The sequence below is a fragment of the Cynocephalus volans genome, chromosome 7 (genome assembly GCF_027409185.1).
Source record: "Cynocephalus volans isolate mCynVol1 chromosome 7, mCynVol1.pri, whole genome shotgun sequence".
Classification (NCBI taxonomy): Eukaryota; Metazoa; Chordata; class Mammalia; order Dermoptera; family Cynocephalidae; genus Cynocephalus; species Cynocephalus volans.
In genome coordinates this window covers 107503085-107528874 of record NC_084466.1, presented here as the reverse complement: position 1 = coordinate 107528874, position 25790 = coordinate 107503085, and the positions used below count along the sequence as shown (strand labels likewise).

At 40.6% G+C, this 25790-nt stretch overlaps 1 protein-coding gene across 3 annotated transcripts in view; it reads right to left on the bottom strand.

The window, feature by feature from the left end:
• RHOBTB1 (Rho related BTB domain containing 1) overlaps positions 1-25790 on the bottom strand; it is a 60748-nt gene that overhangs the window by 15262 nt on the left and 19696 nt on the right. For 2 of the 3 annotated variants that reach the window (XM_063102778.1, XM_063102780.1), the window contains 4 exons: positions 19676-19877; positions 19212-19315; positions 4677-4862; positions 1124-2097 (listed from right to left, as the gene is read on the bottom strand). In XM_063102778.1, the coding sequence (XP_062958848.1) occupies positions 1124-2097; positions 4677-4862; positions 19212-19315; positions 19676-19867 (1456 nt within the window). In that variant the 5' untranslated portion in view covers positions 19868-19877. Of the gene's footprint in view, positions 1-1123; positions 2098-4676; positions 4863-9709; positions 9768-19211; positions 19316-19675; positions 19878-25790 lie in introns of those variants that run through there. The other variant, XM_063102781.1, reaches the window with a different exon arrangement.

Here is a 25790-nt window from a genome sequence, read left to right as displayed (position 1 = left end):
AAAAAACCCCCCAGAATCCAATCAAGGCTCCCACACTGTATTTGGTTATGTCTCTGCAGTAAGGTGAGGGTGATTTAATCAATTTCATCTAAAGTCCATTGTTTTAATTTACTGTAGGTTTGTAACAGATTCTTTTCATTAACTTTCAAGACTGCTACTGCACCACGATGGCCAGTGATTGGAGTAAATATTTATTACTCATAAACTTTAAAATTAATAAACAGACTCAGTAACCGCTTACTAAATGTATAGCACCACAACAGAGATTATGAAAGATAAAGACAGAAATAGAGGTACCCATATAAGTAGAAGTCAGGAAGTTAACTTTTCACAACAAAAGATACACCTGAACACACCCAGCAATTTCAGAACAAACACAGTACAGGCACATAGGACAGTGTGAGCCTGTGACCCACGTAGGACACGTGGGTCAGCACCATGGACACAGGCCACCAGTGCGCTCAAGCACTTACGGGAGGGCGCTGAGGGCAGCATGGGGCATAGTTCTCAAAGACGAAGGAGGGGCAAGAACACTACAGAGGAGCAGGGCCAAAGAGTGTGGGGACAGAAACAGAGAGCAGATGAAAACAGACGAGACGGGCCTTCGGGAATGTAGAGGGCCACGAAGATTGCCTCAAGGACTTCCGTGGCCTTATGATCTAAGGTCACTGATTTTTGTAAAAGGTAAGTGCTGAAGGGTCAGTGGAGAATAGAAGTGGCAGAGAATGGGTCCTCAAGGGAAATCATAAGCACCAAGTTGACTGGAGACAGGCTTAGGGGTACCTGATCTACCCTGAGGGGCAGCGTGGTGCCATGGTGGTTTAGGGAACAGGTTTCTGTAGCCACAAAAGCTTGGGTTCAAGTCCTGGCTCTACCATTATTAGCTGTGTGACCAGGGTCAAGTTACCTAACCTCACTGGCCCTCGGTTTCCCCATCTACAAAACTGAGAGAATAGTAAGTCTGAATGAGAAATATGTTAATACCTGTAGCATAGAGAAGTACATGGAAAAAAATAAGCACTTACAAATGTTAGCTATGGTTATCCTTTCCCTGCTTGTGTTCGGCTAATGTTTGGTCAAACACAACCAGAGGTACTGATGGCTCTGCCACAACCCCGCTCACCTGAGAATGTCCCCTTGCTGAGACACTCTTTTATCCGATTGGCCTTCCTGACGTGAAAGGCTTTCGTAATCTCCTGGTTCATGAAGGCTTCCTTGTTCATGATGTTTTCTACCATCATCCTCAAATCAAACATCTCCAGGACCTCTGCGATCTGAGCCAGGCCCACCAGATCCTTTTCCTTCTCATCCAGTTGCCCCGTATAAAGAAACTGGAGCAGGGTCCGAAAAGGGCCTGGTTGGACTGACGAGTCCATCCTGACCACAGTCATGGGGCCCACGCGTTTTGAGATGGGATTGACTTGCATTTCCTTGTGCATGCCAACAAAACCCTTGCTCCAGCCTGACAAAGTCTGTGTCTCAGGAATCGAGCCCTCGGCTTCCATGCCCACAGTCCCCAGTAGGTTCTTGCTTGAGGACTTCCACTGATCGGCCTGCAGTGTCCTTGGAGGGCCTTCTTCCCTTTCCTCCTCTGGGTCAAGACTCAGTGTCCGCCCCTGGAAATCCCTGCTCTGCTTCTCTTTCTCACAAGCTCCTTCACCCCAGTTTGGGGATTCTTCACATTCCATTAAAAAAAGATCGTAAAATTTGGAAGAAGAGGTAGCGAGGTAAATTCGATGTGCAAAGATGCGCTCCTGGTCCTGAAGGACAAACAGGACGTCGGCACACAGAGGATTGTTCAGTAAACAGGCAGCTTCATTTGTCCCCGTGTTAGGGCACTCTGGAATTTTGATAACCGGTGGAGGGGCTTTTGGAGGTAGGAAGGGTGCCTGAAGCAAAGGTTTCTGGACCTTCTTTAAGTGGGATTTCCAGAACTGCAGGTGCCGGCGAGAAATCAGCGCTGCTCGGATTGCGTTGTCAAACACGTCCTTGATTCCAAACTGGTCAAATACACTTGTTTCATAGTATGGTATGCCAAGTTCCTTTGCAACCTCTCGGCCTTTTTCTGGGGGCAAAATATCCCCCCTCTTTATGGGTCTGAAATAGAATATTTTAAAAATTATAATCAGCCTTATTTTAGGAAAAAAAAAAGTAACCAGGGCCCATGTAAGCATCCAGTTGAATTAAACATTTAAAATCTCATTAAGGTTTTTACTAAAGCTCTTGAAAAATCTACACCACTTTCGAGTTTTTCAAATATAAAGGAGTTATGTATGACTGCAGAAAAAAAGGCTTTCAGTAGTAACCACAGTACGAGAAGTATCAGCCTTTTACTAGGTATTTGATCTTGGTCAAGTTACTCAACCTCTTTAAACCTTGGTTTTCCCATCTGTATAATAATAATAAGTACCTATATCTTAAAGGACTATCGAAAGGTTTAAACGAGATAATAAGCTTAGCATGGTGCTTGGTCCCCAGTAAATGCCTGATAAATTTAGCTATTATCATCATTATTACTACCATCATCTTCATCACTACCACCTTATGCTTAAATTTTGCTTTATAACTTTAAAATGCATCCATAAACATTATTCATTCGAGCCTCACAATAACCCTATGAGGTGTTATTTTCATTCTATATTCTGAGAAAACAGGCAGAAAGTTTACAGGGTTTACTTAAGGTCACATTTGCAAGTTGCTGAGAGACCTCTGCTAAGCAGTTAAGAGTCTAGACTGTCCCACTGCTAGTGAAATAATCAACATCCAGCAGCTCACTAAGTTTCCTTTACTGGATTTGTGAGTCCTCTTTCATGTCTTTCTCTCTTTTCCACCATTCCCTTCATCACACCCTCATCATCTTTTGCTTGAACTGGGGCACTAGCCTCTTAACTGGTCTTTCTTTACACTCTCCACATTTTAGCCATGGTCTTCATTGCTGCAAGGAAAGTGCTTACATAATACAAGCATGACTTGGTGGCAATTCTGTCTTAATTTCCTCTGATTCCACAAGGCCCATAGAATAAAGTCCACACCTTTTAGGCTGGCACACGAGGCCCCTTTACGATCTAATCAAACCCAGGGAGGACAAGACTTTAGAAGCAGTACAAGCAGTATAGTGCTGTGGTTATGGCATAACCACAGGAATGGAACAGATGTGTTCCAGAACATGGGCAAGATGTGACTTATTGTTACAGTCTTCACAAACACACTTGATTCTGAACATACTCTTAGGAATTGATCCTCTTAAAAAATAAATATTTGGCCTTCAACACCAAAGGTAATGTGTATGACAGGCACTGGTCTTAGGAGAAAAAAGGTGATACTGGGCAGAATTTGGATTTGAAGACCTGGACGGAGAAACTGTAGGGTGTTGGCAAAGGAGAAATGGAAGTGCGGGGAAGAAGTTTTAACTTCAAATTTTGCTCCTGCAGGCACTGTGTTCCTTGTTCCTAGGACTGACTGGGTATTTACTAACTGAAACTCTTCAAGGCTTATGTCAGATACCACCTCCTGCATGAAATCTTCTCAGAACTGCTCTAAAGAAGGGACTGTCCCCACCACTGTCCACTGTAGCTCTGTGACCCACCTCCAGTTCTCCATGCGTCCATGGTTGTGAATCCTGATTATCCTAACCTATTCTTTTACATGAAAAGTTCCTGAGGCCAGGGGCAGTCTCTCATTCACTGCAAATCTCCCTTCCTTCTATGTGGCTCCTAATATTCAGTTCCTAGTCCATGCATTGAAGAATTGAAGGTTTGTGAAAACTGAACATAAAATGTTTTCAGAAATTTTATGCAAAACATACCTAGGACATCAGAAATTCTCTAAAGAAAGTACCAATTGCTTTTGCTGTGAGAGTTTAAAAGTTTGTGTCCATATAAAATCTTATAGTAAGCCTATCAGGCAAACATCAAAGGAAGGTATTAATACCAAAAATTTTTAAAAAGCTACGCTCTCCAGCAAAAAATGTAAACATAGAAAACATACAAAATTGTTTTTTATCATGAGAATATGAGGGAGCACAGTGTTTTAGAAACTCTTATTTTTCCCCCAAAATTGGTAACCGCATTTTACATATAGCGACACAAATCGTCCTTCAGGTTGTATTTTAAATTTGTGATATTTTAGAAAGATAATCACTAGAGACATTTAAAAAGCAGTGCTTTTTTTTCTTTTTTCAATTATAGGTCCAAATTATTTTTAAAAACTGGACATTCATCTTAGGAATAAAATACTCTCACAGGTTAGACTGAGGAATAGGAGGAAGATGAGACACACTTGCATATCTGTATTTGTATGAACCTAATGTTCCCTGGGGCCAAGAATTGTGGCTGATACTCTGAGTGTCAATTAACTTAATTATAATAGTCATAATATCAAGAATGGCATTATTATGGGTTGCTAACATTTTGTCTGATACTTTACAAATTTCAAAGCTCTTTTATACACACCATTTCGTAATTACAGAATTTACTTCAAACACTGGACAAGTGTTTTACAAAGGTGGGTTCCAACCTAAGAGAAGATAGTGTGTGTGAAGGGGTCAGGGCACATCCCCTCATGATTAAGGGGCTAACCAGAGCCTCTGAAGAATAGAACACTGGACTACAGAGACACCTGCTACCTCTAAATCTTATTTTGGCCAGTGCAGTCAAACACTGAGTCCCTTGGCTTACCTTGCTAAAGGGCGTCTGGCTCGATTAACAGCGTCCAGGTCGGCATAGCGGAGATCTAGCTGGCAGCCAACAAGGATGACAGGTGTCCGAGGACAAAAGTGCTTGATTTCTTGATACCACATGGTTTTCACATGATTGAGGGAGCTTGGATTAGCGATCGAAAAACAGAGGACCACAACATCAGACCTAAAAGGAAATCACAAAAGAAGCTTGTATTGAATTTTAACTTTCTTTTTTCCTTTTACCATTATGGTTCCTCCACTCCCCAACCCATCTAATGCCATATCATGTCACAATTAAAAAAAAAAAAAGACTAGATATTAAAATACATCTTGGAGTCATGCAAACAGCCTAAGCCCCCACATTCCGGCACCGACACAGCCTAATAGTTCATTTCCATGTTGCACTGCAGAATGCTTACGCATCGAAATGTTTCCAATGAAGTTATTTTACTGTAGGGATGGTTACCCAAACTTAACAGTCCTGGAATCACAACATGCTGAACTATTTCTGTTCATCACAAGAAATAGTTTCAAGATAAAAGAAAATAATAAAACTCCCTTTTGCCAGTTTAAACGTAAAGGTGGTGATGACTCAAACCAATGAGATAAAGCAAATAGTTTAAACATTACTGAAAATGTCCCAAGTATTTGCTGTACGGAATCAGCAAATACACAGAGGGATATCTGCCCTTCTTCCCACTTAAGCACACATGTAGAAAGCACAACCACTTATCTGTTTCCAAAATGAAAAATCCTGAATTTGCAGGAATTTTGACTCTTTACTAGGTATAAGGCAAGAAAATATTTATCATACAACTAGGCAAGAATTAGATGGATGGCTAATAAGATAAGAAAATACGGGAAGCAGATTTCTCAAGTGTTATATACAACATAGCAGGTATAGGGGGAAAAGAAAAATTGCTTTATAGTTAATTTTGACATAGAATCTTCCATTTTTACATAATAACTTACCATTCCAGAAGCCAAAGAACTGTCTTGCCAAACAGTTGTTCAGTTATGGTATCTGATGGATAGCTGCTAAAGGTATCTTTAATAGGAATTATAAACCATTGTTCAAGGTTAAAATATGCTGAATGATGAAGAATATATCCTCATTAAGGCAGAAGAATATAAAGCATAGGAAAAGTTATGCCCAAGGATTCAAGAAGATCTTGCAGCTAAATTCGGAAATAAACTCTTACAATTTTATTAGATGTTAATTTATTGCCTTTATTGTTTATGTAATGAGAAGAATCAAGTCAATGAATCAAAATACCTTCTTTTTAAATCATTAATGAGCTCTTCCCCCTACATATCAATGAAGACAAGCAAATATATGCAGGCAGCCATAAAATTTCTAAAAATAATCATTTGCAATGCAGAAAACTGCAGGGTGCTTACATGAAAAGTAATTCAGAGGTTGAGTGTTTAAATTTATATCCAAGAAAAACTGCACCAGACCACAGCAAATAGAGGGAAAATCTTGAGATTAAAATATTTCTAAATTATAAAAGAGGATCTAGGACTCAAAGTAGATGAATGTATTAATCTGCATGTTTAGAATCTTCTCAAAAATAAAGATATCAAAGATTCTTGGGTCCTGGAATAATATGTATAAAAATATACATAAATATAAAAATGAAAGGGAAGCATGTCTTGTCTTTGGGATTCTGATTTAGTTAGTGGAATATTCTGTGCTCAGTATTACTTCCAATTAGCATAAATAACAGTATCCAGTAAAACCAAGAGTGCTTTGAATTTTACATTTTTTTACTGGCTAAGTTTTTTATTATTCATAATCCTATTTATATTGGGTATCTGAGGAAGCTCTGCTATAAGATTCATCCTGATCATAAAATAAAGCCACCATAAATTCTTGCTCAGTGAGAACGGTATGACAATATCTGCAGTTCAGTTTCACTGAGAAAAGAATTGAGGAAATACATGCAGTGCCAAAATGTGGAATAGTATGTGCATGTATAAAATTGTTCTAATTGGTGCCTACTACTTCCTTATTAAGGCACATGACTATAAAGGAAATCATTCTCAGAGCTTAATTTATATGACAGACATGTAACTAAATGTCAACTCTGTTATCCAATTTTACGATACAGCAATGTGAGGTTTTAAAATCAGAGCTAGCTTGGTTGCCAAGGTTACGGTGATAACGCTCATGCCATTGAACACATACTAGTTACTATCTAGATGACCTGTAAACAAGTACAGACAGGACCTTGGGGGTTGGAAAAATGGAATCTTGTGATGATAGCAGCACAATGCCATCATGCAGTACAGGTCCGGAGGGCCCAGCTTCTAACTGGGTCGCATCAATATCTAAATGCATGAAATGCTGACAGAAAGCTGGAAAAATAATTCAATGTGCTGTAAATATTTCACCTCGAAATGATGACAGTTAAAGAAAAGAGATTGTACTGAGAGCAGTACTACCTCTGAAGCTAAAATAACTTACTGAGTCAAAATTCTATTTGTATCTTGGAATAAAATTTTTCTTTTTCCTTTTTTATTCACATTTAGGTGGTATGAGAATCTGTCTCCATTATTGTACATTGGAAGCAGTAAAAAAACAAGATCATATTTTAACTTGCTTAAATGTCTTTTATTTAACCTTTGTTGATCTAAGTACAAATGCAAGAGAACGCTAAATACAGATTATACAGAATTCTATTCTTGAGGCCTGCCATATGAATGTGGTAGTATCATAAGCCCGATTTTAACCAAAAGGCTGACAATCAATGGAGCCATAGAAAGATCCCGCTGTGATACATTCTTCCCTACCAACATTTTTTTCTGATTCTTAATTCTCAACACATCGGTATTCTCTGTGATATAAACACCTATACAATCAAGGAACTATTTTGAGAATGCCATTTATTCCCTCTAGATTCTGAGCCATTTTTCTATCTAGTCAAAGAAGGTACAAGACCGGCAGCTAAGAATATCTCCAGCTTTAGGCAGAATTCCAAGGAACTAGAGATATTAAATAACTTTTAATCAAAACATTCATTCCTGTGTGAAGACTGTTCAATGTCTGACATAAGCTTGTGTTTAAAAATGCCATTCCTATAAATGATAAATAAAATAAAAGGCAGGTTCTAGCATTTCTACTTCTATGGCTCTGTTACAGTTTTCTACTTTGAAAACTGAGCTTAAAAATAATTGGGAGATGAGAGTGTGATGAGGACATCCTCACATATTAGGCAGTAGGGTTAGTCTAGAAATGACCTCAGGGGTCTTATTTCAGCTGTAGAAAGAATCTGATAGGATTTGAGTCCTACAGCTATTTGGATAGAAAGCACAAGAATTTGAAAATGCAGAGGCAAAACCCAGGGTAGACAAGTCTATAAACTCTAGAACCTGAATATTGAGAAGGGGCAGGAAGAAGTTTAAAATGATTATTTTATATATTTTTATTAAAACTTTTTTTACTAGGCTAAATGGCCTTATTGAAGGAAGCCAGAATTACAAAGGACTCAAGGGTACATGGTCTTAGTTGCTTGCCCACAGAATGTTTATTTTACAGGGAAAAATGAGATTTCTTCTTCCCAAGGAGAAAATATCAATACTTGCATAAAAGTTTCACTTGATATTAACACATCAAAATAATGCCCATGAAGAAATGTTTTGATTAGTTAAGTAAAAAACAATCCAAAATAAACCAATGTGTTGAAACAACTGGGGGTCTCCAGTTTCACAGGGGAGTGGGAGGGAATCAGAGAGAAACCAAGTCATCCACAAATACTTGAGTTGATAAAGCCAACCCCAGTAGTATCAATTTTTCTTCAGATATTAAACAAACAAAAAAGCATATTTTTAAGTTATCTTTCAGGGAGAACACTGGCCAGAGATAGCATGTGAAAGATTGGCAAAGATATCTGGATAACAGAAGGCGTACATGCAAAGTTGGGATCAATCTTTGTTGGAGGATTAAAGAGAAAAAAAATCTGAAAAAAGTGCATCTTACCCACATATCTTGGCTCAAGCTAGGCTCTGAATAGCAAATACCACACATGTTCTCCAAGCTTGCCTTTATAATGTCTACAGTCAAATATAGCAAACTCAGTGGGAAAAGATCAGAGAAACAACCAGAAGCTAAGCTGTTTCTCCAATCTGAAATTCTTCCTTTGAAGAAGTGGTTGAAAAACGGTAGACAATCAGTATCAAACTTTTATCATTAGGAATCAGTTTCTAAGTTCTTTCTTATCACAACAGTGCTCTTTCTTCTTAGCTTGTCTTGCTTTTTCTACTCCCATCTACTTTGCCACTTCTGTCACAGCTGAGGAGTGGTGAGTGGAACAGCCAAATGCCCTTCTCTGATGTGCCCAATTCTGGTTAGGTCTCTTGCTGGACTAACACTTGGTGACCAAGAATAAGCTAACCATTATATTTGCCTGAGTTCTGCTTGGAAGTGTTCTATGGTGGGATCCCACCTCTTTAGATGTCACCAGTGCCCATTTATTTTCTTTAGATGAGACTTCCATATCCTTTATATTGGTAGAGATTATTGGCACATTTTAATGGGCTTCTTTTCTTTGTCAATGTGCACAAGTCCCCCTCTGGCAAAGATTCAAGTAGGAGTCTCTGCCCTCCACCTTGGGGCTTCAAGCTTCCTTCTCCCTACTGATAACTGAGGTAAGCTCTATCCAGAAACATTTTCAAAACTGTTCATGTCGACAACACACCTTTCATGCATATAGTCTGACAGTGCTACGCAAACAGACAGCTCAAAACAGCACAACACAGCTGGGAGCATGGCAGAGAAAAGGAATGTGTAACACGTGGCTTTGGAAAGTTTTAGTAGGGGAGCAGCCCAGTGTGTATGAGATGCAGAGGGAGCTGTCAGGCTGTCAGTGACGGTGCACATAACCACCTGGAGATGAATGGCTATGTAAGCTCATACTCATGGAAGATGGAGAGGCCTGTAGGGGAGCACCTGGCGGGGGATCTGGGGAGAGCAGGGCACAACCATGCAGCGCCCTGGATGTGAGCAGAAAAATCAAGTCAATACTTTACCAATAGCAGTGAGGCTTCTTAAGTACAGACGTTATGTGGGGAAAACTGCCAAAACACCCTGAAATATATCCAGATTTGGGAGTGATTAGCATGCGCAACTATTTCTCCCAAGCCCATAACTGCATGTTTAGTAGGAAGCAACATTTTAACCCAGTCTTCCCCCACCCTCCAAAAATGGGGCCAAAGCAATGCATGCTCATAAGTGCAGGAAAGCCACATCAACGTCCCACCAGTGCCACCAAACCCTAAAATAGAAAATACTTGAGTCTTCAAGATGGTTGATTCTGCTATTATAGTACAAATATCACCGGGGGCGACTACCAGAGAAGGTTGTGGGTTATCATCCAATGGAAACAGGCTATTTTTCACTTGATATCCCATTTTCTGTACTTAGTAAACTATGCTCCCTTTAGTATATTCTTACACCTCACGCAATCAGAAGAAGTTGTTGAATGCATGTGAAAGTGGGTGAAGTACAATTAATTTATTAAAATAAATAGCTTAAACAATCTTATTTAGCTCCTGGCCAATGAACACAGGAAGTATTGACATAAAGAAAGTTTGTTTAACAAGAGAAGGTGAAACTGTGGTGATAAACTACTTCCCAACCCCACTTCTCCTTCTAACTGAGGACCTTTCTTTGTACATTTTAAATGTTTTCTCCTGAGGGCAAGACTCGCTGTAGATGTAAGAACACCTCAGTGTCAGCTAGAATGCCAGATGGGAGGTCTCTAGGTTTAACTCCTCTGACTCTTCTGAGACTAAACTCTATAAACCAGGAAGATCATTGGACCACAATGAGAAAGGGACTTTACCCAGGCCTCTTGGTAATCCTCTTTTAATTGGTAAGGTACCAGGACTTGTCATTTATCCAAAATCAATTAGCAATCATCTACTCATTTCTTCCAGAAACAGCAATTGATAACCCACTGTGTACCAGGCACTCGGCTAGATGTTGGGGATACAGCAATTAGTGAAAGACACAAACTGCCTGAATGCAGCGCCTTAGACCGCTCGGCCATCCTGACACACAGTGAAAGACACAAACTGCTGTTGTCATGCTTACCCTTGTCATGCTTACATTCTAGTGGAGGACAGAGACAACAGATAAGAAAAATATGTAAAATTAGTAGTATGCTAGGTAGTGATGAGTGCTAAACAGAAAATAAAGCAGGGAAAGGGGACAGAAATACTAGGGAACAGAAGTCACTCTTGAAAATGAGGTGGCCAGGAGGGCCTCACTGAGAAGGTGCCATTTCAGTAAAGACATGAAGGAAGGGAGGGAGGGAGCTAATATACTGTTATCTGGGGGAAGAATACAGCTGGGGAGGAAAGAGCTAGAGCAAAGGCCCTGAGGGAAGAGGCATGCTGCTGGAGCACAACGGTGAGGGGGATGGATGGTAGCAGAGGTTGAGCTCAGAGGGCCAGTGCACAGCCAAGGTAGGGAGGGCCTCCCAGGCGTGTGGTTTGTACTCTGAGTGAGCCGGCAGAATACTAGAAGTTTTTGAGAAGAATGATGTGATACAATTTATGCTTTAACAGGAACACTCTATTGCCATAACGAGAACTGACTCAGTTTGCAGGCAGAGGGGTCTCAGGGGTCAGGGAGGAAAAGGCTGAAAGAAGCAGGGAACCAGTTAAGAGTTAATAGCCCCAAGAGAGGTCATGGTGGCTTTGCCTGGCCTGCAGAGAGGTAAAGCATAGGCGGTAAGTGGCCGCCTTCTGTATATATGCCGAAAGTACAGCCAATGGGGTTTGCTGAGGGACCGGATGTGGGACATGACCAAGAGAAGTCAGAACGATGTGAAGTTTTTGGTCTGAGCAATTTTTCTTTGCTGTGCCCGGAACTGACACTTTTAGTTCAGCGTTTTTAACACTGACTTGTACTTATTTATGTTGCTGTCTTCCTTGCTATACTATGAGTTCATATTCAGGGATTTTGTTCTGTTCCTACTTGTTTCTCTCCCATTGGGCACAACACACTGTTTATATCAAAAGATGCCCTAAATTAATGTCTATTAAATAAAAAGGTTCTTATAGGTAATGGAAGGTAAAAACTGCACATACAAATACTCATATGTCTGCACACTCAGAGTCTAAAAGAAAAGATTTAGGTTTAAAATAAAACAGTTGGAGTTTTAATAAATAATGAAAATAAAATATGAGTCATTACATTTCTTTAGATTATTGCAGAAGACTGCCATATATCTGTGTTATATATTATAGCTTAGCCAGTTAATATTTTAAAAATTATTTTAATTTATCTAAAAAAATCTATTTATTCCATCTAATTGGATACTTTCATAACACCAGAATACATAGGATTAATGACCTCTTTAGGCATTAGATTATCTCCAGAAGCAAAGGAAATGTAAAGAAATGGGCAGATTAGTTTAGGATAAATTCGAGGTAAGTGACAACAGAATTAAGCCTTCAGGAAGCCCTCTATTTCCCAGACCATCTCGCTTTTTAAAAATAACATGCAAAACAAACAAAAATAACCAAAAAAATAGCCAAGGTGATAAATTTAAAAGAGAATTTGCTGTTTATCTTTCTGTAATTCAGAACATTGTTCTTCTGGATCTGTTCTCTCAGCATTCTGAGGGGAGAATGAGCTGGTGGGATAATTTTGGATAATCTAATCATGGCCAATATTAAAAGTTACTGCTAGGATTGCTATTAAGTTTTACTAAGATATCCCTTTCACTCATTCAGCTAACATTTACTTAGCTCCTACTATGCAGCAGGACCAGGCACTGGAGATATATGTAGCAGAAAGACAAAATCTCTGTCCTAAAGATACTAAGAATATGGTAAGGGGAAGAGGAAAAATTAAGGAGACAACATTTACACAATGCAGTCACTGCTACGCTAAAGATTTGCAAAGGTGTTCTATGGGAACATAAAGGAGAAACGCTTCACCTGGATTCTGAAGGTGACAGGGAGGGTGGGAAGTGTGCAGAGAGGACTTCTGGGAGTATGTGACACTTGTTCTAATTCTTGTACTGATTAGCTAGCTTAAGAATAGGCAGTGGGGGGCATAATTTCTATGTGGACATAATGCGTGTTTGTGGGCCCAGATGCTACTGATAACATGGGATTATAAGTGTATTGTTATGTCTGAAGCAAGAGATGAGCTGGAAAGGCAGCCTGGCCCTCAGTCCAGAGAAACACACAACAGTGGAGTCTGACACCCATGGTGTAGCTCTCAGCCCAAGTGAGAGGACACACCCCACCACTCAACTCTGTATCCAATTCCTAGTCAGAGTGACTGGGTACAAAATAGAGGTCATTTGCACACTCCCAGAGGTGACCACCACATTCTCTATTTCCAGAATGAACCAGCCATGAAAGACAAAATTGTTACTATTAGATGGAGAAATGGAAAATTTTCACAGAACTTGGTGTTCTCTATTCGGCTATCATAGGGTACCTGGTGGAATGTATCTTCCTAGAAAAAGATGCGAACCTAACCACAGTCAAAGAAACAGGACACTTGGTCAGACTATGATCCACTGAGCTGAGGGCTCTATTTCTGGGAAAAGGGAACTGACCTGATTTTGTGCGATAATATGATAGTGTACCATCGTTAGCTTTGAGATTATATAAATATCCCATTTCTCCTGTTCAGCTATTAAAGATCTGGTTCCATTTCTTTCTAAGTGATTTATGTTTTCAATCACACTAACATAAAATTCTATAAACAGAACACAGTCTAATAGGCAAACTGTTCCTTACCTATCATAGACTTTTTTTCCATAAAGACATTTCTCTTCTTAAAAAAATTTATTGAGATATAATTGCACTGCACAAAACTTTGCATATTTAATGTATTCAATTTGATTAGTTTTGATGTATGTATACCCCTGATACCATAATTGCAATCAAGGTAACAAACACTTCCATCACCCCCAAAGTTCCCTGGTGTCCCTTCATAATCCATCCTTCCTCTTCATCCTGTTCTCTAGGCAACCAGTGATCTACTTTCTGTCAGTATAGATTAGATTGAAGTTTTACAAAGATGGAATCACACAGTATGTGCTCTTTTTTGCCTAGTATCTCATTTGAATGCCCTCTCTCCAGTCTTCAAGGATTCCTCCCTTTTGGCTGAGGTCTGCTAAACAGCATCATGAAAATTCCATGACAGTGTTAACCAGAGTGTGGCCTGAGGACCACCTGCTTTGTAATCATCCAGACAATGTCTAAAAAGAGCTGATTCACCTCACCCCAGAGCTCTTACACCTCAGAGTAACCACTATGCTTAGGCATACTCAAAGTATGCGTGCTAGTAGTTTTAGTCAAACCTCTTAGGGAACAACTATTACTGTCCCTTGGTCCAAACAGCTGCTCTTCTTATGTCTTTCCCCTGAAACCATCATTAGAATGTTACTTCTGGCCCAGTGTTTAGAATGTGCAATGCACAATAAGAGCTAACTCAAAAGACTCGATCTAGATGAACTCACTGTTTCTTACTTTTTCTATTGCAAGACACAAATACCAGTCACCCACAGTCTTGAATTTTTTAAAGGGTCTCAACTAAGCATTCCAAATGGGGTGTGTTCATGCCATATCTAATTACATGTGCCTTCAGTGTGAAACTGGACCCATCTTATCTAAATAGACACTCAGAAACTATAGCTCTGATTAATGTTATCATTTAAAACACGTACTGAGCTTCTTATAGCAGATAACAGCACTTGAGAAAAGTCAGTGTGTAAGAATAAACTATATAATAAATGGGTTCCAACTGGACTGAAAATATGCCCAGAAACTGCTGGGGATAAGGGTAAGTGCAGTGGTTCTGAATGTTTTAGTTCAATGTTCTGGGGAAAAACTTGCCAGATTAACTACCCATGATTCTCATTCACTCTCAAGAAGTTTGCTTGGATGTATCATTTTTACTAAAAGTGAAAGGACTCATGTTTAGCTACTTACAGATGTATATAAAGAATTAAGTTATTTGCTGTGGATTAAAGAACTTAAAGAAAAGCACCAGAATATTAGAGCTGGTGACAGATGGTGAATGCTGGTCTTCAGTGCCCACCGAGGACAGTGTCAGATTTAGCCTGTACTGGGGCGGGGTGGGGAGATTTAAAATAAGTCTGTCCTTAATCACCATCATCATCATCAGCTCCAACAGCATGGTAGAGTGGGAAGATACAGGCTTTGGAATCACACAACCCTAAGAGGACAATTCAGCTCCACCCTGTCCTAGCTGTGTGATCTTTGGCCCCTTTCTGAGCCTGTTTCCTCAACTGTGAAACGAGCCTCCTTTGCAGGGTTGCCCACAAGAATGAAGCAGGAAGGACACATGGAGCAGCTGCCCAGGCCTGGCTCAGGGGGTGCCTGGACTGAAGTATAGTGGTTATCACCACTTCAGCACCACAGGTCTTATTAAACATCTGAAGGTCATCTGGCCCTGAGACAGATCAATGAAGGAGGTCTTCAAGGAAAGGAAACAATGAACTCTGTAATTATTTATGTGTGTGTGACTAGAGGAGTGGGCTTGAGAGGCCCAGGTATCCTGGTAAAGACAGAGCCCATCCTTATGTGTCTACATTTCAGTGCTGGGCACCCTGTGCATGCTTCATTTTTATAAGAGTTCCAGAGAAAACTCTTGAGTTGAGTGATATCTGCTTAAAAAGAGGTGCTTTCCTTGCCAGAAAAAGAGCAGCTGATCACAGTCCCGGTTAACATGTACAGTTTCGTTCTTGACATTTTAAAAGATCCAGAAAAGGGCTTCAAAAGTTCATCCAAAAGTGGATAGAAGGTAGGTGGTGGGAAGAAAGGCTTTGAGCGAGCTAGAGTCATTCACTCCAGAGCAGAGAGTCAGACAGATCTCAAATGCGTGAAGTGTTACAAGCACGCTGGTACAGCTCTCTTCCTTTCCTCTCCATCCGATAGAAGGACTCACGTAAAGACTTTTTCTTAGATGGATGGAGGATTTCCTTTCCTGAAGGAAAGGGGCCAACTAGATGACTTTTTGAGATCTTTTCTAGTTCTAAGCCTTTGCACGAACATCAAATACAAGCCCAGCTCACCAGCGTGGGGCAGCTTCCAACTGCTTTCCATGTAAAATGAGGCTGAGGCAGCCCGGTGCAGGGCACAGGGTGGGAAGCACGAGTCAGGTGGTGCTGGATTTGAATTTGCCTCTGAGACTCACTGGTAGGCCAGTCATGGTAGTAAAAGAACTCAATACTTTCCGAATTGTAGCATGGAGATCATCTCTGCCTCCCAGGGTTCCTGAAAGGACTAACTAAACTAATATTGGCATAGCACCTAATACATTGACTGGCACATAGTAGGCCTTCGATAAATCGGAGCTATTATTCTAGTTGGCTAAAAAAAAGCATTGAAAACAGTTGCCTTTAACTCATGAAGAGAGCAGTGACATTGTGGTTACAGGTATACCATGCTAGGAAAATTGCAAATTCAAGCTGGCAGTCCCCTTACCACTGGGATCCCCTTGACCCACAGAACGTACTATGCAAACTACAGCTTGCCCATGCTAAAGAATGTTTGAGGTGCAACTTATTAACTACCTTCATGCTAAGAAGCAGAGGGAACTGAAGGCAAGGTCAAAGACATCTTGGTATGAATCTGGTTTCTTTCACTGTCACCACAAGAATCAAATTAGTTATTTTTAAAAGGTTCCAAATACATTTCCAAGTATAGGGACTATATTCCACATGCCTCAGAATTTATGTCTGTGCACATCCCACTGACTTGTAATCCATACCAAGTATAGTAAAAATGTCAAAAAACAGGTTTGCAAACCAAACTGACTGTCAGAAACTGTAATTATGATTTTTCTCCTTCATGAATGATAGAAAGCTAAAAATGGAAGTCATTAAGAAATTTATCAGATCTCTTACAGCAATGAAATGCACTGGTCAGAACCCAATACTGAATAAAAGAATTCTTAGTGCTATCAGATTTTTCCACGAAACATAACTTTTGCGTGCTCCATCCATGTGGTATTACATATTTAGCATGTACAGAAAGATGCTGGAATTCAAGACACAGTAGCTCTGGGCTTTGTTCTTTACCAGAGGTGGGGGCTGGGGAGAACTGGAAAAGGCAGAGGAAACTCAAGGTACAAACACGTACAAAAGGTGAGGCCCCGAGGAGAATATGGCCAGAAACATGGAGTGTCTCCTGAAGCCCCTCTGTCGCTTGGAGAATCAAACTTGGCTTGGGGAGCATTTCCTGTTTCCATCAAAGGGGGAATGGGTTGGGCTGGCCCCGTGGCTCACTCGGGAGGGTGCGGCGCTGGTAGTGCCGAGGCCGCGGGTTCGGATCCTATATAGGGATGGCCGGTGCGCTTACTGGCTGAGCGTGGTGCAGATGGCACTGTGCCGAGGGTTGCAATCCCCTTACCAGTCAAAAAAAAAAAGGGGGGGGGGGAATAGGTTATAGTTAACAGCACCAAACCTTACATATAGGAGAGCAGAACAATGTGCTTTGAAGCAATGGAGTCACAGGAAAGAGCAGCTTATTTTTGTTGGGAGTGAATACATGCAGGCATGACATGTAAGATGACTCGAGTGACATCAGGGAGCTGGACGAGGCCCAGGGTAGCTCTATTGAAGGCCATCATGCTGCTAAATAAAACTAAGCAGGAATTTCATGTGATAATGAAGCAGCCCTTCTATTACCATGGTACAAGTTTTATATCAGGGGGGCCCCGTTAAAACTCATTGTTTCAAATGCATACATCTCAAGTGGCACCGAACCACTGAGCTGTTGAAATAGTCAATAGAGTCTAAACCCAAATATCTCAGTAAGCTCCTCTTCAGGCCCATCATTTTCACCACACCTTCTGAGAAGTGGGGTTACAAGAAGTTCTTTGAAATCGATTGCTTCTACCCTTAAGAGGGTACTTCAAGAAATTCATGGAAAGATTCACATTATCTTTTAATTCTATTTTCCATGAACTTTTTGAAGTACCCTTGTACTTTGCTTCCTTAAAACTGTAGATATTACAGGGCCAACCCCGTGGCTCACTCAGGAGAGTGCGGCGCTGGGAGCGCAGTGGCGATCCCGCCGCGGGTTTGGATCCTATAAAGGGATGGCCGGTGCGCTCACTGGCTGAGCACGGTGCGGGCGACACCAAGCCAAGGGTTGCGATCCCCTTACTGGTCACAAAAAGGAAAACAAAACAAAACAAAACAAAAACTGTAGATATTACAAACCTGACTACATAGTACTTATACGCAGGTTCATTTGTTATTATTTTTTTATACAGAGAACAATGGACCAAAAAAAAAAAAAAAAACCAAAATGGCAACTAAGATAGCAATCAAGAACATCACAGAAAAAAACCACAAAAATCCCAGGAAATTCAAGGAGAAGAAAAGTATCTACAATGCTGGATATTAAGTTCAAAAGTCCTTGTTACCAAAGAGACACTAAAATCATGTTTTACTTCCATATACCTCTTTCTGAGTCCCTTTGAATAAACTGCTATAAATCACAGATTGTTTGTGTGCAGACTACTTTCCAGGAGTAGAGCAAACCTTTTCAGCAGTGTACTTAGTATTTTAGATCACTTGCATAAATGCCAATAAAAGTCTGTTAAGAGAACTATTGGCCTGAAGAATTAGAGTAACTTTCAGAAACATTTATCTCAATACCAAGAAGTAACTCATGTGTTCTGTGAGATAACATGTCTGATGTTAAGAATGGATGACTGAGCCATGATACCTAAATTCTAAACTTAAAATGAAATGTTAGCTGACAATTAAATGGCAAAAAATGATCTGCCTTATCCAGATTTTAATAGCTATAACCCATTCACTCAGAGATACTTTATGGTGTGGTGACAAGTAGAAGTCGCTAAATACTTCAAGGCACTTTGACCATGTTCCTACCCATATCTCTGTCTTTCTAGATTAATCTTCCCTTTACTGGATTTTTCCTTCTTCTTCTTTCTTTTTTTAAAATGAAAAATAGACACTAGTGCTTCAGTTCATTTTGGAAATATGCCTTGCGAAGGACTTCAGAGATATTTTTCTTTCTTTTTAAAAATGACCTTCAAATAAAAATAATAGACTTTTCAGATAACTCAAAGCCCAAAGCAAATAACATCAGACTCTGCTAATATTGTCATGAAAAGACCAAAGAGATCTTCTGATGTAGGGTGGCCAAGTGCTAAAATATCTTAAAACATTCCAGCAGAAGGCAGATATACAGAAGGAAAACAGCAGTCAAAGCAGCCCAAGGCTGGAGGGCACAACAGAATGCTCCTCCAGCAAGCTTCCCAGATTAACTAGCCCTGGTTATTTTAAACAAGGCACTTCCTGAGTGGCAAAGCAGACTCTGCTTTTCTTGACATCCGGAAACAATACCATCCTTTTCCTCTTCTTTTCTTAGACACAGTGCAGAACCCAACACATTTCACGGCCATGTGATGTGGTTTTTGTAGATTTGTGAACCAGCTGCTGGTACTGAAAATGAAACTGTACTCAACCTCAACTGCACTGTACTAGTCTTGCATTACCTGCCATATGCAAATCGCCTGTCTTTGTGATGATCTCCAAAAGTATCCCAAAGCCTGAGAGAAACGCTCACTTCATCCACAACATCCCGGGAACGCTCCAAGACCTGAGGAGAGAGAGTACCTGTGCTCAGTGCTAATCAGAGGCCCCCCCCCCCCAGAGAAGGATGTCCCAGTCAATACCCCTCAATGCCCCTTAATTCACTTGCATTTAGTCTTCTTATTCCATCTGAGGGGACTTAAGCTAAATCCTAGATCTCTTCCTGGAATCCCATGACTCAAACCCTCGCTCAGGATACCACAGCCCTACTTGCATTTTGCTTTTGTTTTCTCTTGTGGCACTGAAAAGGTTAGTTTTGTTTTGCATGAACAATGTATCCAGCTTCCTCTTAAAAAAAAAAAAAAAATTCAAATGGGCAAACAACAACGCTGTGCCGTAAGCATTCTAAAGCAACTCTGCGTCTTACCTCCTGGCAGACACGGTACTGGTCGATCGCCCACACGGTTGGGACATGGGTTGCCAGCAGCTGATACTGCGTTAGCGTGGTATTGCACGCTCTGGCGCAGATCAAGCGTGTCTTCCCCACAGCATTGTCGCCCACAACCACACACTTGATGGTTTCAACGTTGGGTCTTTCGTAGTCCATGTCAGTGTCCATTTATAAAACTCTATAAGAGGAGAGTAGATACCACATTAAAGACACCGAGGCTTTCCGGAGCCATCAAACACGTGAGGGATTTAGGCAGTTTTGCAAAGCTTTGTCCAGCCACTTCTTTGAAGGTGCCCAAGCAACAGTCAAGAAGTTTGGAAGTAAATACTGAGCCAAATTGAAAGTCAAGTTTTCTTTTTATATCTCACACAAGTACAAAAACATCAATTGTTATTTTTGACCCCAAATGGTTTATTCCAGTTGACGTGTTATTTTCTCCTTGGTTTTCTCTAAACACAACCTGCCGACTGGCGATTCATCCAGGCACTGTCCACTGGGACAGGTGGTGCACATTTATAGCTCACTAGCTATCACACTGACCCGCTAGTGGGGGTCAACTTTCAACACTGGGATATAAGCAGCTTGGCAGTACTAGTGTCTACCCCATCACGAGCTTCCAACAATCTGATACCTGTTGTTGAAAAGTAGTTTTCCATAAGTTCAAAACTATTATGGTGACTTAGAGGAGAATCAAAAGTGCAGGCTGAAAGACTACCTGACTTTAATAGAGTAGACTATCAGTCTGAATTTTGATGTATTATTCAACTTACATTTATTCATTTATTTATTTATATTAATCAAATTTATTAAAAAAATATTCTTAAGAGGGTCCACTATAAAACAAGATTTTTTTAAAAAAATTATCTTCCCCTCTGTATTTTTAACAAGAAATCTGGAGCATAAGGTAAAGAATGATTTTACCAGGAAGAGGAGCTACTTTGGAATCTTCCTAAAACTATCAAAGAAGGTTTAAAGAGGGTTGCTGAGTGAGGGGTCAGGAGGAAGAGGGAAAGCTGCTGCCAGCTCAGCTTCCCCAGGGCCAGGACCCTCCACAAACTGGGGACCCGACTGCTTACCGGTAGCAGCGGACATAGGACCAAGCATGTAAGATTTTAAGATTTTAATGAATTGTAATAGCCTGTTTGAGAAAGTCTATTGTTAAACTGAGAATACTAGTTAGGTGGTTATTTTTTAAAGAGTTGGTAATGATTTTAACAGCCACAGTAAAGAAATTGTTCAGAGTAAAGCCTGATACATAATTGAGACTTAATGTGTTTGTTTAATTCAACTGATTTGAGAAAACCAATAATTTGGATAACATGAAATTAAGGGCATAGACAAAGAGATATAAGGAAGACTATTAGGAGAAATACTTTTTCACAGTTAGGACTGTCTGAACACAGAATCATCTCAGAAAGTGAAGGGTATGGAATTGTCAACTGTAACGCCATCACAGAAGGTGTTAAACCCAAGGCTGGAGAAGGATTTGGCAGGAATGGAGTGGAGTGATTCAAGGAACAGATGTGTGGTTAGGTTAGGATTTGATCTGTGGTTCCTAAACTGGGGTGAGTCTCAAATTAGACTGACACCTGTCCCCTACCTGGCAAATGCTGATTTTGAATGTCTTGGAGGAGGGGAAGTGAGTCTTAAAAAAATCTTCAGTTATAATGATCAGCCAGGTGTGGTAACTCCTAAAATCGATCTCTTCAAAATTTTGCCTTAAACATAGTCTGGTTTCTCTTCAGATCATGTAAATCTTTTGCCTTTTACTAAAATTTTGCATTAAAATTCCATGGCTTTATTAGTTCCCTGTCTAATAGCATAATGTAGCAAAAGCATGCATTTGGCTTTGGATCAGTGGTTCTTAAACACCCCCAGGGAACGTCTGGCAATGTGTGGACAACTTTTGGTTATCACAGTCGGGGGGCGGGGTGGGAGGTAGATTAGAAGCTGCTGGCTTCTAGTGAGCAGGGGCTAAAGATGCTGATGTTGAATGTACTGCAGTGCATGGGATAGCTCCCCACAACAAAGAACTACCCGGTCCCAAATGTCAAGGTGCTGAGGCTGAGAAACCTTGCCTTAGATGGATGTGAGTTTAAGTCCTAGTTCCCCGACTTCCCAGTCATTTGACTTTGGGCAAGTTGTTTGTACTTTCTGGGCCTCAGCCTCCTCATCTGTATAAATGGGAATTACAATAATACCCATCTCCTAAGGTTGTTGTGAACTCATGTTTTAAGTCCCCAGTGCAGGACCTGACACACAGATGACTTCAAAAATTATAATCCAAACGCCTTTAGATGTCAACAAAATTCAGTCAGGTGGAAGGCCAGAATTAGATGCAAAATCATAAATTTAATAATGACATAGATCTATAAAAAGGAGAAATTTTAGTAGCGCTAATTAAAGGGTAACTCACTAAAAATAGAACAGGAATACAAGATAGAACACAGCTGACCTTAAGCAAAGAAGGCAGAAAATGTTTCGGGTGGGGAGGGAGGACAGGGAGGTCATAAGATTATGATAGAGTTTGAAAGCAAGGTTAAAAATATTTTTATGGGGCATTTCTAGATTTGAGAATAAAAATGGTAACACTTCTTAACATTCCTTGACAAGTTTCTGGTGATGTTACCAGGGGGCAGCCTGAATCAGAAAAACAGGCTCCATTTGCAGCCTCACAACTTTGGAACCCAGGGTCCATTATTCTGAATGTTCTAAGTTGTGGAAAATGTTCTTACTCTTCTGAGAGTGAATTTAATTTTTTAGATAGATAAACACCATAGAAAGCCACTCCCTAACATTTGAGGGAATGTCTGAACTTAGTCAAAATTTAGATAGGAAATGAAAAGCATAGAACTGGTTTTCTTGCTGGCTTGTAAAACCAGCTCTGATAGCAGCCCCCCAAGAGAAATCCCCCAAATAATCTGAATCACAGCAGCATTGATAGAGTGACTGTGTAACTTTTACAGAAGACCACTTTGAGAGGGACAAAGCCTTCCTAGTTTTGTATTAAGGCTATGATTACATAAACTATCATTACCTCACTTATTTTTAGACACACTGCATGCACAGTCCTAAAAAGAATTTCTGTGTCAAAGGTGACAATAACATCCACGGGTTCTCTAATCCCTAGCAATCTGCTCAAGACCAAAGAGACTGCCAAAGGTGCTGGACCTCGTGCAAAGGGGATAACATGTAAGGGAAAATAAGAGGCAGGGCAGAATTAAATATTCATAACCCAGGTCACTTGCTGCAGATATGGAATTTCCAGGAAGCATTTGCTGAATTTCCAAATACTGAAAATCTTTCATTTGGGACAGAAATTTCTTTTGTGGTAATCTAAAAAGCATTTTAAGAATGTTTAGTCACAGCCACGGATGTAAACTCATGCTATGTTTGTATTGTTGTAGATCAGTTGTTCATCTGTTGCACATAAACAGATAAACATTAAATTTTGGTAGTAATTATGAAAATATGCAATTTTATCCTTCTTCACTTGTTATAGGCTCTAATTTATTCATATCTAGCACTCTTATGGTTGAGTGAGCTCTTAGGACCATCTGGATAACGACTATCCGGTTTCTGACTTTTATTTACCTAGACTGAGAGTAATAAATATTACTCATTTAACACTGTTAATAAATGTCATTGCCATAAATCCTGCTGATCTATGTACACCCCCTTGCCTTCAGATACATACCTGGAGACAAAGAAGGTGTCTCCTTCCTTGAAATAGAAAAGCTTGAAAGAATGGACAGGGGCAACTTGTTACTATGGCAGCTTCATCTTAATACTCAAAACTGACTTGAACTCCATTTGATACCCTCACAGAATCCTCAGGACATGGATACTGATAGTTAAAGAGCTACCTGAAGAATCTGCCTGTACTCTATCAGAAGTGGTAAGTTTATCTGAAAACTGGCCAGTGAACAAGACAAAGAGGAGGTTGAAAAGTGAAGGGCTTGGCAAAGTCATCCTGGGTGCCCACCACCCACAAGGCTGACTTAGAAAAGTGTGATCATGATCGTCACGGTCCACAGAATCACCCCATGGGTGTGAGTATCCCCTTCCTGCCCCGCTATTATTACTGACATCTGCTGCACCTCAGGCCTCTCCTCCACATGCACTGCCCACTTGGCATCTTCTTGTGCCCAAGGGGGATGCGTCCCACATCCTAGCTTTGCCATGCCTTCCCTTCCTCAGTGACAGTGACTTTTTCCACTCTTTACTTGAGTCATTCATCCTTCTGGCTGTGTGCTGAATATTGTTGTCATCCAGAAACATTTTACCTCTGAAATCTTGAATTTCAAAATCCCACTCTCAGAGCAAAACTCCTATCTTTATAGCCAGTGCTAGAAGAAATAAGGCCACTGCAGCAACTCCTATCAGTAGGTGGCATCTATTTCCTTCCTCTTGAATTTGTGCTAGCCTCGTGACAGGTTGGCCCGAAAGAACATGGTGGAGGTGATGCTGTGAGGGTTCTAGAGTTCCACCTTTATACTGCTGGAATGTTGCCCGAATGTTGCCCTGAGGCCACCATGGAAGGAAGCTGGCCTAGCCTGGCAGAGGATGAGAATTCACAGTGAGAACTACAGAGGCAGCCCTGCCTATGGCCATCACTGAATGCCAGATAACGTGAGGCCATCTCAGATCTTCCAGCCCAGCCCATCCTCCAGCTGAATGTAGCTTTATGAATGAGCCCAAGTGAAACCAGCAGGGGAACACCCAGCCAACCCACAGAATCATGAGAAATAACAAATCATTGTTGGTTTAAGCTACCAAATTTTGAGATGGTTCATTATGTAGCAATAGTTAATGGAAACACACCCATTATGCCTTAGGAAAATCTCCAGAACCTTAACTGCTCCATTTAAAAAACTGTATCAGGTGAAAGTCCCTCTTGGGAGGATGATCTTTTCCACCTAGGATAGACGGATCATGACAACTTTCCCCTTCACTATCGCCCTACATTCCCTGCATTGCATGTGGTAGGTAAAATAATGGCCTCCCAAAGACGTCCACGTCCTAACCCCTGGAACCTGTGAATATGTTCTGTTACGTGGCATGGGGGAATTAGTGTTGCAGATGGAATTAAGGTTGCTAATCAGCTGATCTTAATAAAAGGATATTATCTTGGGTTATCTATGTGGGCCCAATGTAATCACAAGAATCCTTTAAATGTGGAAGAGGCAGGCAGGAGGTCAGAGTCAGAGAGAAATATGATGATGTACGGGCTTTGAAGACATTGGAAAGGGTTATAAGCCAAGAGGAGCAGGTGGTCTCTAGAAGTTAGAAAAGGTAAGGCAACAGATCCTCCCCTACAGCCTCCAGAAGGAACACAGCCTGCCAACACTTTAAGCCCAGTGAGACCCATTTTGGACCTCTGATCTCCAGAACTATCAGGTAATAAATTTGTGTTGTTTTATGCCATTACATTTTTGATAATTTGTTATAGCAGCAACAGGAAACTAATATAGCATGCTTCAGCCACACAAAATGGCTTCCTTGAATTCTAAATGTTGTTTGCTCAGTGCCTTTACACATACCATTCCCTCTTGCCAACCCTCCTCTATTCCTTGTCTGCCTGGCAAATTCTATTTATTCCTTAAAACCTTATTTGGATAACCTCTAAAAAATTTTTAAAACTCCTCCTCCTTAATAAGCTTGGGCTGCCATAACAAATTGCCATAGACTGGGTGGCTTAAACAACAGAAATTTATTTCTCACAGACCTGGGGGCTGGGAGGTCTCAGATCAGCAGGCTGGCATGATTGGGTTCTAGCGAGGACTCTGTTCCTGGCTTACAGACAGACAGCTGCCTTCTTGTTGTATCCTCACGTGGCAGGCAGTGAAAGAAAGCACTGGGTCTCTTCCTCGTCCTATAAGGGCACTAATCTCATTATGGGGACACTTATGACTTCTTCTAAACCTAATCACCTCCCAAAGACCTCTACTCCTTATACCATTACATTGGGAGTTAGGGCTTCAACATATGAATTTGGAAAGAACACAGACTTTCAGTCCATAACATTACTTCAATGCCTTTACACACACCATTCCCTCTCGCTAATCCTCCTTTATTCCTTGTCTGCCTG